The sequence below is a fragment of the Centrocercus urophasianus genome, unplaced genomic scaffold (assembly GCF_019232065.1).
Source record: "Centrocercus urophasianus isolate 14NV4802_14NV808 unplaced genomic scaffold, USGS_Curo_1.0 seq_20, whole genome shotgun sequence".
Classification (NCBI taxonomy): domain Eukaryota; kingdom Metazoa; phylum Chordata; class Aves; order Galliformes; family Phasianidae; genus Centrocercus; species Centrocercus urophasianus.
This window is the reverse complement of record NW_024884756.1, coordinates 13,258,793-13,274,416: the sequence shown is the minus strand read 5'-3', so window position 1 is coordinate 13,274,416 and position 15,624 is coordinate 13,258,793. Positions and strand designations below refer to the sequence as shown.

Genomic DNA, 15,624 nt, shown 5'->3' with positions numbered 1-15,624 from the left:
CAGCTATAATGTTCACAGTGTGATTTGTTCTGTCTGAGTAGCTGTGTAATTGCTCTAACTGTATAACTTATGATTTCTATGAGGATGGGAACTTTTCTGGAAGAAAAATGTACTATAAACATAAGTGTACTAGTTGCACTGGAATGATAGGGAAAGATGAAACCAAGGTATTGCAAAACTGGAAGAACTTAAGGTGGTCGTGTTAGCTGTGTCTTCAGTACATCAAAAATTCATTGTTTTATCCAGAAAGTTCTCTCTGTAAAATAGGTATGTTCCTTTCTGCTTCCTGACTGGGGGGTGAGGTAGTTGAAGGTAAGAGGACTCTTTTCTTCTTCCTTAAGAAAAATCTTCAAAAAACAGGGACCTGTCCATTAAACCTGGGGATGTTTCCAGAAAATTTGGGATTGATTAGATGGATGGGTGTGATGTTACCACATTACGTCGAGAGTTAATGAAGAATAATTTCAAAAACTTACTCATGCGAGCAGGAATATATACATGCCCTCGGTGATGGATTTATTTTTTTATTAGGATAAGAATGCATTACACCTCTATTCTGTTAATGGAAAGCATCTGGGTTCTGAGACTCTGAAGGAAGAAGTGTCAGATATGTGTGTGACTGGCGAGTATATTGTGATGGGCAGCTTACAGGGATTTCTTTCCATACGAGATCTCTACAGGTAATGTGCTTCTGAGTTTCTTATTGAGAAGCAAATACAGAGGTTTATTTAGTAATGTGGGCTCTCCTTGTGCTAATGGTATTAAAAATTGTGGGTTTTTCGGTGTATTAAAAAAAAAATTAAGGAGAACTAAGAATGTGAAAAATTAGGAGTTGTACTAGGCCCCTTTCCTTGTAGGCATTTATCACAACCATCAGCCTGGAACTACTGTAATTTAGGAAGAGCTGTGTCTGATACAGGCAAGCAGTGATTGTTCCTGTATTTGGTTAGTCACTGGGAGCTCATCAGCTACAGTGACTCATATAGTTCTTCTACACTGCTCTTACAGAGCTCCTTTGCAGAGAGATCTTTGTCACTTAAACAGATGTGGGATTAATATTCCTCTTCTTCCACTGAGACTATCTTAATTTTCTGTATGACCCTCCTGTGCCCCTTGTCATCGGAGCTGTATTCTGATGTATGAGTTGATCTTTCTGTGGAATTTCATAATGGTCAAAATCACAAACTGAATCCTTGAGAAACTATTTTGTAGTGCATCCCAAGGACCCTGTGGTCTCCGCTGCTATGTGATGCTTTTCAATATGTAAAAATATACATGTAATTTAATGCTCTGTGGTTTCTGTTCATTTCAGCTTGAATCTGAGCATCTCTCCATTAGCCATGCGACTGCCAATTCATTGCATTTCTGTCACCAAAGAGTATAGCCACATCCTTGTTGGCTTGGAGGATGGCAAGTTGATTATCGTTGGTGTTGGCAAGCCAGCAGAGGTAAAGCCCACCATCAAGAACTTTTTCTACCGAACAGTGGGAAGTTCACTTATTTCTGCTTTCCAGTTGAGCAAGAGGTCTCCTCTATGGCAGGGTAAATTTAAAAGCAAGTTTCAGTTTTCGGTGGGGAAGAAATAACTTTTGAGACTGCTCTACTGAATTTTTTCATTAAGAGTCAAAGATATTTGGGGATCACAGATGGGAAGCTCAGCTGGACTAACTTTCAGACTTTGTCACTGACATCTGAATAAGACAAGTCATACTAGCTACTTTCTTCTGTACGTGTTAGTGTTGTCAGCTACTTTCTGATGAAATAATTTTCCAAAAGAAAATTGGGAACAAGAGCAAGCTCCTTTATTTTTCATGCACTGACTGACACTGGGGAAAAGATTACTTTTTAAGATTCTCTAATTGTAATGCATAAAGAATCTCTTGTGTAGATTCCCTATATGCTCTGGCTCCACGTGATGAATATAAACTTGTTAGTACTGCATATGCAATACCAAAGGCAGAGCATCCATCAAATAGGTGTACCCAGTTCTTCTTGTGCAAAACACAGATTTTGCTCTAAGTACTTGTCATTATTTTCAAAGCACTTGAGTTAACTTAAACCTGCCTCTCTTTCTAATTCAATCTCCATTGTGCTGCAGTGTATCTACTTGAAACTGTGATAATTGCTCCTGCATAACCTTCAGTATGTGTCAGAAGAGTTTGTCTTAACTTTATATTTTATTAATGCAGAGTGGCTTCATTTCTTAGTGTTAAAGATGTTTTAGCTAGGAGATGCGCAGTTTAATACTTCAAAAAGGCTTCACAGAATTGATTTAGTTTCAGGAAATAGGGGAAGCTTCCAGCTGGACAGCTTTTTCCTACTGTAGAATTGATTAAAATCTGCTTATGGTGTTGTGAAATGTATGTTGTAACAGTAGTTTTAAAGTCACTGCCAACTGTTTCCTGTTCCATAGAAAAAATCTTTTGTAGCCTGAAATGTATGCATCTCATTAGACTGAAGGCTTTCAGTTCTTAATCACTTTTTTTTTTTTGTATCTCTGGAGAAGGTGCGATTTCAAAGTCTGGATTCCTTTTGTGAATGTAGAGGCTTTCCAAAAGATTTTTTTTTTTTTTTTTTTTTTTTTTTTCCCAGGATTTTCTGTTTATAACTCAAATCTTCAAGCTCAATATCCGTGTAAATAGATGATATTTATATTTATACGTACACACACATGTATATATGAAGAAGAAAATCATGTCCTAGATTTTCTAGTTTTCTATAATGAGAACAACCAGTATATTTGAAGAGTGTGTGTGGTGGGGAAATTTATTTATTTGTAGTTAGGAAGGAGTGTATGAATTAGAACTTCGTTTTTTTTCGGAAGATCCTCTGTAGTTCTGGCTTTTGATGGTGATAGGTATGTAGGTAGGGTTAAGGGAGATATGTTTTTTATTGTGGATCAGGTGAAATGCCCTTTAGTCTTTCTGCATTGATAGTATCCACTACGAAGTGAAGTATGTGTATTCTTAACAATTGTATAGCTGTTGGGAAGTTGTAGAAGTCAGTAGGATTATCACCCGCTAGCAGCATTGTGCCTTTTATAAAACCCTGCTGCTGTAATGATACAGTTCTTAAGCAAGCTTAATTTGCAGGTGTAATGGTCAAGAGCTGTTCTCAAGCTTGTGCTGTTAGGGCATGCATCTTATATTATGAGGGATTTCAGCTGATTGATCACTACTGGCCAGTCATAGGACCTGTATTTAAGAAATGTGAAGTTTCTTATAAATTGTTGGCAGGTAGCAGTCTCTGGGTGCTGGATTTAAATGGACTCTAGTTGTTATCTTTACTCATTGAACATTCAATATGAATTATGTATGGTTTAAATTTTACTTTGAGCATTTCACAGGTGATTTTTGGAGGACTGTAAATTTGAGACCAGATATGCTTGTTTTCCTTCCTTCACTCAGTTATCACTGCCCTGCATTATTCCATCACTTAGAGGTGGTAATCAAGAATCCATCTTGGTTATCTTTACCTTCTCAATTCTGTCACTTTTGTTTGTACTCTCTAAAATAAGAGTCTTTTCTGCTAACTTGGTTCACTTCTATGAGACATCAATCTCTTCTCATCAAAATACCTAAACTCAACAGTAAGCTGTTTAAAGTAGATTCAGAATTAAATCGGAATTACTTGGCAATATCCCTTTAACTGTTCACAATCAAAGACAACAGGTGTTAGTGTTTTGTCTGTTATTTGTTTTTTTGTCAGTCCCAAGAATCATTCCTAAGTGTAATTTTTGGTTTGTTTTTAATAACTTTTGTTAGTGTAACTTTGTTTATTAGTATATTGTAGTGTCTGCATTTCACCAGAATCAGTGTCTGAAGTTCCTTTTTAATTTATTCGCCTTATCCCTTCCCCTTCCTTTTGTTTCTCTGAATTACTTTTAAACAGATGCGCTCAGGTCAGCTTTCCCGAAAGCTCTGGGGATCAAGCAAACGGCTCAGCCAGATTTCATCAGGAGAGACTGAATATAACACTCAAGATTCCAAGTGATTGCTGCTTCTACCTTCTCTCATGGATTCCAGAAATATATTTTATATTTTGGTCACTTTAAACGTACATCTGTTTTCAGGGGCTTCACTCTCTGTCTGTTGAAGATGAACCTATGGTAGAGGTATAGTAAAAAGCATATGTACTCATGCAAGTTAGCTTGCTTGCGTATTTTTCCTTAACCACATTGATTTGGTTACAACAGAATCTCTCTCTAAATAGCTGCTAAAACAGGGTTTCAGGGAAAAAAAAAACAAAAAACAAAAAGCAGCCAAATAAAAGGAAATGGACACAAAAACCAAAAACACCAGACCTCCAAACCCAAGCCTTGCTAATTGAACCAAAAATAAGTAGTATTTGATTTAAAACTGGCTCTATTAGCCAGATGCTCCTTGACCTCAAGAAAGATACTTGGCAGTGCTTTGAGAGCACTAATTTTCCAACAGTGAATTAACTCTGTTACAGCGGTACTATTCAAAACTGCTATAGTTGACAATTATCTTTTCACTATGTCTTTAGACCAATGAATAACTTCTTGTGATTTGTTCCTGTAAATGGCCATTGCTGTCATCTTTTGTGTAGTTTCAGTTTTAGGCTGTCTGCAAGAGCATCTGTGTTGTAATACTTGATTATCAAAAATTCTTAAAAGTACAGACATGAGTAACTTCAAAGGATTTGAAGGTGGTGGATGAGCTGAAGGAGGTAGGAAAACTTGCTGCTAAAGATTATTTATATTTTTAAGTAGAATAAAACAGGAAGGAATCCCATAATATAGTTAATATCTTGAAGAAATACGGAGGAGGAATTGCATATCCATGTCAGTTCAAGGTCAATCTTTATTAGTAAGGCAACTCCTGCAAAGGAAAAACAAATTCTATTGCAAAATCATTTTAACATTACAGCACAGATTAAATAGCACCTGTTTTTTTTCTTGGCTTAGTATTCACCAAAGCACTTGCTAGCTGTACTTTTTTTCTGTTAAACAAGCAGGAGAATAGTGAATCTGTTTTCAAGATGTGTTTAATAGTGGTGAGAAGAAAATATCAGATCTGTACATGCTCATTACACAACAAAACAGTTTTTAATTAGATGCTGTATTTTCGAAAAGCCATTATTGAATGTTTTCTTAAGCAATATATGATAGAGGAGTGTTTTCCTATCATTCTGGCCTTTTTAATAATATCAATGATATAAATTATAATCCCCATCCTGTTAAAAGCCTGGTGCTGAGGGAAAAATAAGATTTTTTGACTGGCATGAGAAAGTATGTGTGTATATGTGTCTGTGTGTATATATGTATATACATGTATGTATGTCTATTAAAAAGAGAATATCATTCCTCTTGCATCTTTCTGATGCAAGTAGAGTACAGATAAAAAGCAGAGTTAGAAGTGGTTGTTTGATAATATGTTCCCTTTTGGCTACCATTCTCTTCCCTCTGCCATCACCTTTTTGTTATTTCTATTTATTTATGGAAATGAATGTGCGATGTACCTCCTATAGAGATTATCAGATATATATTCCCTGTGACTGGGGACCTGATGAACTACCTGAGGAACTCCATTGTGTATAATCTCATTTCATTAACTTTTGGCACAGTATTTATTATCTTTATTTCTACATGGTTAATCCCTGTTCTGGGGAATAATGTTATTTTTTCTTAACTTTAGAGGAAATAAATCAGACTAGTGAGAAAAAATGGGTCTATCCATAGTTGCAATATTCTAATTAATCACTGTGACAGACTGGATTGTCTAGAAGGTTGAGAAAAAATAAGAGTAATTTCTGAGTCACCTGTCAAGAGAGCATTAAATTTCTGAAAGTGAAGTGGTTCATTTTTTTTCAGACTCCATACTTTCAAAGTGAGAACTGCTTTTGTCAATTGCCTATCCAGGAGGAAGAATAAGGTGATTCTGGAAGTATAAAGTATGCACATCAGAATGTGAAGTAAGCTTGTCCGTAATGATTTCATGAAGAAGGGATTTCAGGGGAAATCTTTGGAGAGTAGTTTTGGGAAGTTGCAAAAGAACTCACTTGGGGCATTACATTGGTTTTTATAAGTATGCAGATATGTTCTATTTAAATGCATATATGAAGTTAAGGGTATGAATGCAGAGGAAGGGAGAGGCAATAACATTTCAAGTTAGCAGAATCAAGTAGAGAAAAAGCAAAAATGGTTCTTTTATATAGTGTTTGTGAAGAAAATCCTTATCACTTGCTCAGAGGTTCACAAATGCTTAAAAAATGTCTTATTGTGTTTAGGTTATGTTTATACAAGAGAATAATTTTAATAATTTAATATTCAAGAACAGTGAATGCAGTGTGTTAGCTTACGTAACGTGTAATGTAGTTGCAGCAATTGGGGATGGGAGGACTTCTGGAGAGGAGCTTTGACATTTGAATACCATCGTTTCAGGTCATTGTGAGTATTAGGTGATCATCAGTATATCTGAGCCAGGTTGAAATGTGGACAGTTTTGGAGCAGATTTGATAACAGCTTGTGCTCTGCACAAAACAGCAGAATGAGAAAAGGTGAGCTCTGAGCTACTTCATCTTCTATGCAGAATAGCAACGTATGTTACCTTTTCATCTTGTACACCCCTCATCCTGAAGGATTGTGTACACCACCACACAGTCAATATTCTTGTGAGACCTGCTGGAAAGTCCCCAGGGGTTCTAAGGTCTGCACTTTGCCTTTATCTGAAACCAGCTTTAAATAAAGATATAGGTAGTAGTAAGTTTGAGCAGTAGGTGGCATTTTGCTTAATTTCTTTGTATGTCTTTCAAGTAGAAAATCTTTTTATTTCTGTCAGCTGTTCAGGCTAATTGAATTGCAGTCTATTATTGCAGTACAGAGTATATGACTGAATTATTGATCTTCCTTTTACTTTCCTCAAGCCAAATAGAGCATATTGTTCTTCATGTTGAGTGAGACATTTGTGAAATTAGATTTAAGTGTAAAAAAATTAAAGCTGTGAGACAAAAAGTATTCTGATTAGGAATTGAGAATAAACAGTGCACAGTTATTTTGTAACACTACATTTGTCTAGATCTTCTTGTTGCTACTTCCTTTCATTTCTTTTTTGGAACATCCTTAATGATGTTTATCAAAGCTAGAGATACGCTTACCTCTGAAGCCAAGTAAGGAAGTGTGTAAATATATATTAAAAAAAAAAAAAACTGAAAACTTGCTTTTGCTATTTGTATATAAATTAGATTGAGAAGTTAGCAGTATTGAATAAATTCTTCCTAGCATTTGAAATTGCATACCAAAAGATGATATTTAAAAGACATTTCTCCTTTACTTCAAGTAAAACATTTGTTAGATTTCTCAGTTGGCTTGTAATTCTTGATACTATTTCTAGTATTTTACCTATAGTGAAGAATCTTGTCTAGCCTTGGCAGTTTTTATACTATACCAGCATTCAGAAAGTGAAATGTTTGCAGTTCAAGTTAGCATCAGACTTAGATGAATTATACCACATCAATATACTTATCTACTACTCCGTCATAGAGTCATAGACTATCATGAAACTGTATCTTCTGTCATCCGTGTACCTTACCAACACCAGCACAAAATGATAATCTCAGTCTTAAATTAACTGCATTTTTCTTGCATATAAATATATAGCCTAATACCCTAAGGCCTGATCTAATAAATATTGCTAGATAAAAACACTGTGTAGGGTCACATTTAATTTGGTGGGAATTTAAGCATGTACTTCGGTGCTTTTGCAAATGGGCTCTTTATGCCTTTTGGTTTAAAACCTATGTAGTATTCAGTGATAAATGTGACACTGTTAGTAATCAGTTGCCTATGAAGTTCCTGCTAAGGAGTGACTTAAGCTGTGCAAACGTATACACTCTAGTTACTAGCATATATTACCAAAATCTCCAGAAAGTATTACAGATGGTTGAAGACAGTTCTTAAATGAGATATACCACAAAGTGCTACACTTCTGCAGACTTTCTGTTTTCATTCACTGAACTTGATCATTGTTTCATTGTTTTTGTGAATGGTCAGATTTGGTGCTGTAATAGGTAACAGCACAGCAACTGCAATGAAGCTAATGAAGAGACTTTAATACAACAGATTGTATTAACTTGCTTTGCTTTAAAATTGTGCGTGTTTGTTTGGCTAAGTCTAAGCAGATGCAGGCAGTGATACAAGAGGTACATCTTCCTTTTGGGGAGAGAAAAATTTTGTGCAATCTCATGTATGTAGGTTTGTTATATACCAATGCCAGACTTAACCAAAGTGTTTGGAAGATGCCTTTCTTTCCATCCTAGGGAACAAATTTCTTGTTATTAATAATAGCTCTTGTTAATGCATACTTGTAAAACAAAGCCAGCTTCTACAGTTAACAATCAGTAGAACACCATTTCCTCCTTCAGTACTATAGTTATCAGAATGCAGAAAGGCCTCTGAGTGGCAGCATAGCATCATTCACAGTTTACTTTTCAGTCAGCTGTATTATTCATTTTACTGAAGTCTTGAACACTCTACAGGTGTGCTTGTACTGTTTAATCAAAGACAGTCTCAGTTTTTGTCTCAAAGACAGTCCAGTTTTTGCTCACCTTTTTGTTGTGCATCACTGGAAGAATACTGATGTTTTTAGTTACTGTTTACCAAAATGACTCAAACAGATAGAGTTCCTCCAGTTGTGTGTGCTTTCTATTTTCGTTTGATGGAATTGGGTAACTTGGAAAGTAATTCCAGACCTTCCAGGTCTGTGACTAGGCTCTGTGCAGAGACTGTTGTAACTAATTTCTGGTCCTGAAAGCATGATTGTCAGTGCAGATTATGGTTTAATGCTGCTAAGATGTCTTAAGATGGAAAGACAAAACATCTAGCCATGCGCACCACGAATCTAAATGAAGTTAGAAACCATTTATTGATTTAATTTCCTATCTAGTCAGCATTTTCTCATGAGAGAGACTTTTTTTTTGCTTTGCAGTAACTGTTTATTTTAAACTTAAATCTGTACCTCGTAATACTGCTTTAGTTGTATGCAGCTGTCATCTATTAAAGAAAGCCATGAGGAGGAAAAAAAAAAACCCAAAACAACAACAAAACAAGGAAAATTTGCTACATGTGTACTGATCCAACCTTTAGCTATGCAGGAGCATCTTAATGTAAGATGAGGCAAACGCTGCTTTTAGACTTTCCTCTCACTGGTCAGTCTTCTGTTGGAAGTTTTGCTGCTACTCAAAGTTTCATTGATGAAATTCAGTAAGAAATTACTTGATATGCTTCAGCATTTGTTTAAATTTATGAAGCTAACAAGGCAGTGCAAAGGCCTTATTTAGAGCAACAGTTAATAATGTCTTCTGACTCTTACACATTGTGCAATTGTGGTTACAAATGAATTTTTAAATGCCAAAAAATGCCTTTTCTTAAAAAAAAAAAAAAAAAAAAAAAAGAGTTAACTGTTAGGTCTGAGGAGTATTAAGTATGTACTTTTGAAAATGAGCCTTCAGGCACTGTAACAAACTTGCTGTTAGTCTTCTGTGCAATATCTCTTTCCCTCCTGGGTGCTTTAAGTGTATACTGTATGTCTTATTTTGGTTTGATCAATATGTTTTGAGAGTGTGTATATTAGCTAATGATGGAATTTTTTTTCTGTACAGCATGGTGGAAGATGTTTTAAAATTTTGCACTTTTCTAGGATTTGTGAGTTTGTAACCTAACAATTTTTAACATGCACAATTTTGTACATAATTAGCACTGTATATATTTAGAATGAGTATGATGCCAATAAAAATAACTGAATGCAAAAGTTCTCTATTAATTCTGCAAAAATGAAGCTAATGCTGTAAGAGGACACTAAATGAACAATTGCTTTATTACACAGGTAAAACAAGGCAGAAGAGCTGACTCTTAATTGTGTTAAGGTAACTTTCTTTGAGAGAGGAATCAAAGTGGAGATGTGAACATACAGAACTTTTCAGAGTAAGAGTACTCTTCTATTCTTATTCAAGCATTTCAATAAAGCACGTCTTTGCTGGGAAGGAGAGATTGTCTGAGAAGTGAGCAGGGTGGCAAAGAAGAGCCTAGTAATGCATATTTAGTTTTATTTATAAAGTTAAGGCTGTCTACCCACTCTTGTACTGCAAGCATTTCTTCCATTCTTCACGTGCTGACTTTTGCTGTAGAATATGCAAGGCTATTGGAAATTGCTGTCAATCAGCAAGAAACTGAAATCTGTTCCAGGCTCATGTTCAGTTGGTTTCTTACCCCTGTAAACAAAATAAACCATGCTGTAAGCTTGAACAGCAGCTAGGTCTACTGATCTTCCATTTGTTATTAGGGACAGAACAAGGATCTTCTGCTTGGTATTAGGGATAGAACAAGGTTCCCTTCCTTGTATTCATCATGAGATGTACATTTTAGACTTCTCAGTAATGTTCATACAACTAACGGCCTGAATTCTCTTGTTCTAGAGTACATTAGGACCGAAGTGGCATTCTCCAGCCTTGAGTACAGAGCCCAGTTGGAGTACTGGGACGCTCTAGATGAATGGTGGCTATAGCTTACAAACATAGGTGTTGTCATACTAACTGCTTTTTTGGATCACTAATCAGTATTCGTGTTTCTTCTGAACAGAAATGGAAGCAAAGTGTTAAGTGACTTGAGTAATGAGGAAGAGGCAGTGTGTACCAGGAGTCTAACCAAGTCTCTCTCTCTCTCACTCAAATTCAAATGAAGCATTTACCTCAAAAAAAGCCTTGCTCCTGTCACTCCTTGCAAGGTGGCTTTGTCTCCTTCCACAAGCAGCATTGCACCTTCCCGCAAGCCCTAATATAGGTTTAAAAAAAAAAAAAACTTTATTTGCAATCTGTTTGAGAGGCTAGAGCACTTTTCCCGTTAGGCCAGTTTTAAGTGCAGTGCTTCATGACTATCACTTGCTTATTTTTAACAAAGATACAAAGACAAAGGTGAGTTATCTTGTTTTAGAAGCCAGTTTTCCCATGTATTTGATAGCCTTTTGAAGAAGGCTATACAAACCACTAAGGAGAAAAACAAAACCAAACTTAAATATACATTCCACAATTACTTCTGCTGCTGCTACTCTTAGATCCGGTTTTGTTGAAGCAATGGTAACCCAGGTTTATCCTCCCTGTCCCTACACCAGCTTTGAGTTTGAAACTTGGTTCCTGGCTTCCCAGACATACTGCTACTACAAATGTATTGAATTGTATTATTTACTGAATGGGCAAACGAAGATACCTCCAGAGATTAAAACAACATTTAAAGTAAGAATATGTCCAAAAAATGAAGGGGAGGTATCTTACCCATCTGCATGCTTACTACCAGCAACATACAATGTATGCCTGGCAACCAGTGATTGGGACAGATCGGAGCTGTCTAAAATCCTAGGGCTTGGCAACAGGGCTTCAAGCATCTAACAGCCCGAAAGCATTTTACTTGTTATAATCCATTTTCTAAAAGTGAGAAAATCGAAGGCTGTAGCTGTTTAGCAGGACTATAACTAACCTTCCCTGCTGCAGTTCTGGAGAGCTTGTTAGGAACAGGGTTTCACACTGAAAGCTAGTAAGGACAAACTTTAAAATGCTTACCATGCTACATACATAACCTTCCTTACTGGAAACTACAACTCACCAGAACTGGAGGGGTGTTTGGTTCTTCATGATATTGGCGAATTCTTTCCTCTCTTGTTTCCTGCAATAACAAGTGTAGATTTAGCTGCCCAGAGAGTGAAGTAGAACTTGGAGCCATTCAAGTAGTATAATGTTGAACAGCATCAACATTAAACAAAGCAGGCATTCCCATCCAAAAGAATGTTTTGATTAGACTAATGTATTGACAGAAGTGGCAGGATTGGCTTTAGTAAATGGATTTACCCTTGATCACTAGCAGCAATTACTGTAGGTTGATCAGATAGAATCTGCCTGGTCCCAAAATTGGCTGAAAACATGTTTCCAGCCAATTTTTTTATTTTTGTTTTTTTTTTTAAATTTTTTCAAATGTTCTTTATGTGCACACTCAAAATAAGAGATGATGAAGATGGTGAAAGCAGATGTATGCGCTGCCTTGTTTGTGAAAGATGACAGCCATAGATTTCTACTAATTATCTGTTTGTTTCATCTTGAGTAGGAATTATCTGAAGAATTTCCTTCTCTGAATGGCTCTGCCATGTTTCCTGAGTGCTACTGCTTTTGAACTGAGCAATAGTAGTTAAGGAAATCAAACCAGGAGGATTTGTCGGTAAGGAAACGTAGGAATACAGCAGGCATTGGTACAGCACAGAGCTTCTACAGTCCTCTCAGTAAAACAGCAAGTTATTTACAGGGAAAGACTGAAGACTGATGCCTTATCTAGAGACAAGCAAGTAGGTTTCACCTTAATATTGCGTTGCCAGCTCCCCTTCCTACTCAAAAGCTTTAGGAGGGATTAAAGTCTTATTGCCTCTTTGGCATTTCCATCTGATCTAGGGAACAGTTGTTAGTCAATGTCTAGCTTTGTAAGCCCTTGCACATGCATGCTACTGTTATACCTTGGCACTCTGTGTTAACTCTGGTATGCTTTACTTACGCCCATGTGAGTGCTTTTAACATCTGGATCCAGGTAGTGAGGGTTAATGTTAAAAGGAACTAAACCTAGGGCTTTCAGGGAAGGTGGATAAACAATTGGCATGTCATTGGTAGTGTTGATGCTGACAGTAGCAACGTTAGTTCCTGCACTGGATCCCATGTAAGGAATCCCATCCTGAAAGACAAAAGCAATGATTAGTATGCAGTATCACAATTGACAACTGCATGTTATAGCATCTTCTGTCAAAATTGGAGACTCAACAGCAAAGTCAGACATCTAGCTCATTTTGCTGCTAATTTTACAGGTGAAAAGCAGAAATACAAGAGCTCAGGGTTTGCGGTGCGCAGCAGTTTATACATATAATGGTTGTCAGAGAGCCAACTATTGGATGTCACTATAGGCATTAGGCTTTGCTATTAAGAGAGGAGACTTATCTACATTACAGTTGTAGAAAATATCTGAAACAGGTGAACTATCTGCTCTTTCGGAAATCAGATCTGAAGCCAAGAACCATTCTGACACACCAGAAATTTGTATATTAAGATGGCCTACCTGACCTTTCTTCTTGTCAGCTGGCCTTTTTAAACATAAAATGGTTTGCATAAATTTGTCTGAAGTTACTCACAGTTTCACAATACTGGGGGAACACCTTGCTTTGGTCTTTTTCCATGGATGGTCTGTTTTTGCTGTGCCTTACGAGATTAACCAAGCCAGAATGGCTGCTGATAGGAGGGGGCTCAATGATGCTCATACGTTGCGATTTTAGATAAAGGAAATACCGAAGGTGAATACACCACTTTCTTTTTTCTTTACTGTATAAAAGGCACACGTAGATCCAATTCTATACTTGGATTATCATTAGGCAACGTGAAGCTTGAACACATCCGTATCAAGCCACAAAGTAGACAAGCTGAGAAACAGGGTTTCTGACCAATGGTTGAGTCCCACAGTGCTCTTCATTGGTGTATGTTGAGGGGCTTACTTCTATATTACAGCACAGCATTGTACATCCCAAGGTCTTGCAGTTCTAAATCTGGGAAACTGCTGGAGAAGGAAAATTTCTGACCCTAGGCTTTTCAGGATTCCATGACTAACAGAAGCTTCATTTGGGCACAGATTTCAGTTCACCGGCTTGCATGAAATGCCTTCTATTTAAGTACATTAGAAACAAAGATGTAGAATCTACTTGTATTTCTCTGAACAAATGCTTATTTGTTTGTCATTTAGCCTCAGCCGATGTCATCTAGTTGTTACCTCAAGAACTCGTTTCCTGATCTCTTGTATCAGTCTGTTGTCATAGAGAGCTTTCAGGAGACGGAATGTATTGCCACCTCCTGCAAAAAAAGTATCCAACTTATTTAACATGCTTTACTCTAAATTTTACATAGGTGCCACTACAGACTTGCCAGACTCAGATCGGTTCAGGACCATATTCTGCTTTCAGCAACAGTAAAACCAGAAGCTTTGGAGAAATGCTTATTTGGCAGGCCATGGGCTCATGCCCTAACTCCCCTTCCTAACAATGATGCTGGCTGTTTGTCAGCAAATAGTACTCTAATACCCTGGAGTATATTAGGACTGCTCAGTCCAACCACAGTAGGCCTCACTGCTCTTAGTCCTGAAAAAGTGATAATTTATCTAAAATCATGTTTTTAATGTTGAAGGGCTGTTTAAGAGAGTAATTTAAAACTTACTAGAGAAGCAGTTCCATTGATTAAATCCCACCTACTTCTATTCCCACCATTAAATTCAGGGTCTTAATGTTCACAAAGTACTATTTTCTGCAGCTTCTAATAGTAAGGCAGGACTTCTCCATTCTTTTCTCTGTGCTGTCAGTTCTACAACAGACTAATACAGTGTCTTATGTAAACCTTCTTTAGGGAGCAAGAAGTAAGACTTACCAATGAATATTGCTTCAGATTTTCTTACAGCTTCCACTGGATCACAAGATTCATGAATGCTGTCCAGCTCATAACCTTAAATTAGAAGTTATTTACCTTTGCCACTTCACTTGGGAGGAAGAATGTACATTCGGTGCTTCCCTCCTGTTATTTCCCAACCAACTTCAAGCCAAATGTCTCACAGTAAAACCAGGGGAATCTTAAGGGCTAGTGCAAGGGTATAATGTGTACCCTACATTAGTGTAGGGCTTCTGTATCCCCAGCCGCACTAAAACCAATGTTAGCTTTATGGAGACGCTGCTCAGCATCACAAAAAGCAGAGCACTTTGCTCAGAAGGGGCTAGCTCAGTGCAAACTGCTAACTCAAAAAAGAGAGGAACACTGCTACTGTTCAGCTTGGACATAGGACTTATTGGGCTGTGCCATCAGTGTTCTGATTTGAACCTATTTTTTATAATGGCTAAAATGTTTGGCTTTGACAGGTTTGCTCTGCTCGGTTCACTGTATGTAGTAAGGGCCAGGAGTCCCAGATGGGCATTTGACAGCAGCAGTCTTCCTGCACAAGGAGGAGTGGTGTGACACCCAAGGATGTGAGTACTGGTTGTTACTGGGGTAACGGGTCCAAGGTTATCCTGAGCAGTGCAGATAAGAGGCAGTTACTGCAATAGACCTGTCTGGAAAAAAACTTTCCTCAAGGCTCACTGCAAAAAACTTCCTCTCCGAAGGCGTTAGAAGCGTTTGCAACAAGATTTTTGCAGAGGCCTCTTGGGCGTCTCCTCCGATGCCGCAGCCCGCCTTCCCCCCGCGGACAGAACCAAGGCGGGGTGCCCCGGGGCGGCTCGGGCCCGCGCCTCCGGGCCCGCCTTACCCAAACTCGCGAACTTCTCCCTGGCGGTGCGGGCGTAGGCGTCCCGGTCGTGCAGCGCGTAGGGCACGAAGAGCACCCGCTTCACCTTCCTGGGAAGATAGAAGGGAAAGGGCGCTGGAGCCCGGCGGGGCGCGGCCCGGGCCCCCCCTCCTCCCCCCCACGCGGCACTTACTCCCCGAAGAAGCTCTGGATGTGCTGCTGGCAGTGGCCCAGGTACCCCCCTCCGTGCAGGGTGGAGTTGGAGACCAGCAGCAGGCGCCGTGGGCAGCCCATGCCCGCCCGCATTCGCGGCCCGGCCCGCCCCTTCC

At 38.1% G+C, this 15,624-nt stretch overlaps 2 protein-coding genes across 6 annotated transcripts in view; one reads left to right on the top strand and one right to left on the bottom strand.

The window, feature by feature from the left end:
• NBEAL1 (neurobeachin like 1) overlaps nucleotides 1–9,770 on the top strand; it is an 80,926-nt gene extending 71,156 nt beyond the window's left edge. For 2 of the 5 annotated variants that reach the window (XM_042821944.1, XM_042821943.1), the window contains exons 54-56: nucleotides 532–680; nucleotides 1,313–1,542; nucleotides 3,892–9,770. In XM_042821944.1, the coding sequence (XP_042677878.1) occupies nucleotides 532–680; nucleotides 1,313–1,542; nucleotides 3,892–3,968 (456 nt within the window). In that variant the 3' untranslated portion in view covers nucleotides 3,969–9,770. The remainder of the gene's footprint in view (nucleotides 1–531; nucleotides 681–1,312; nucleotides 1,543–3,891) is intronic. The other 3 variants (XM_042821946.1, XM_042821945.1, XR_006169409.1) reach the window with 2 other exon arrangements.
• LOC122162060 (alpha-aspartyl dipeptidase-like) lies at nucleotides 9,760–15,611 on the bottom strand. The gene is made up of 8 exons (XM_042821948.1): nucleotides 15,489–15,611; nucleotides 15,317–15,405; nucleotides 14,449–14,523; nucleotides 13,802–13,881; nucleotides 12,548–12,721; nucleotides 11,615–11,674; nucleotides 10,707–10,789; nucleotides 9,760–10,230 (listed from the first exon to the last, which is right to left on the bottom strand). Exons 1-8 carry the CDS (start codon nucleotides 15,599–15,601, stop codon nucleotides 10,158–10,160), a joined length of 747 nt encoding a protein of 248 aa, XP_042677882.1. The 5' UTR covers nucleotides 15,602–15,611; the 3' UTR covers nucleotides 9,760–10,157.
• Between the last annotated feature and the right edge of the window lie 13 nt (nucleotides 15,612–15,624).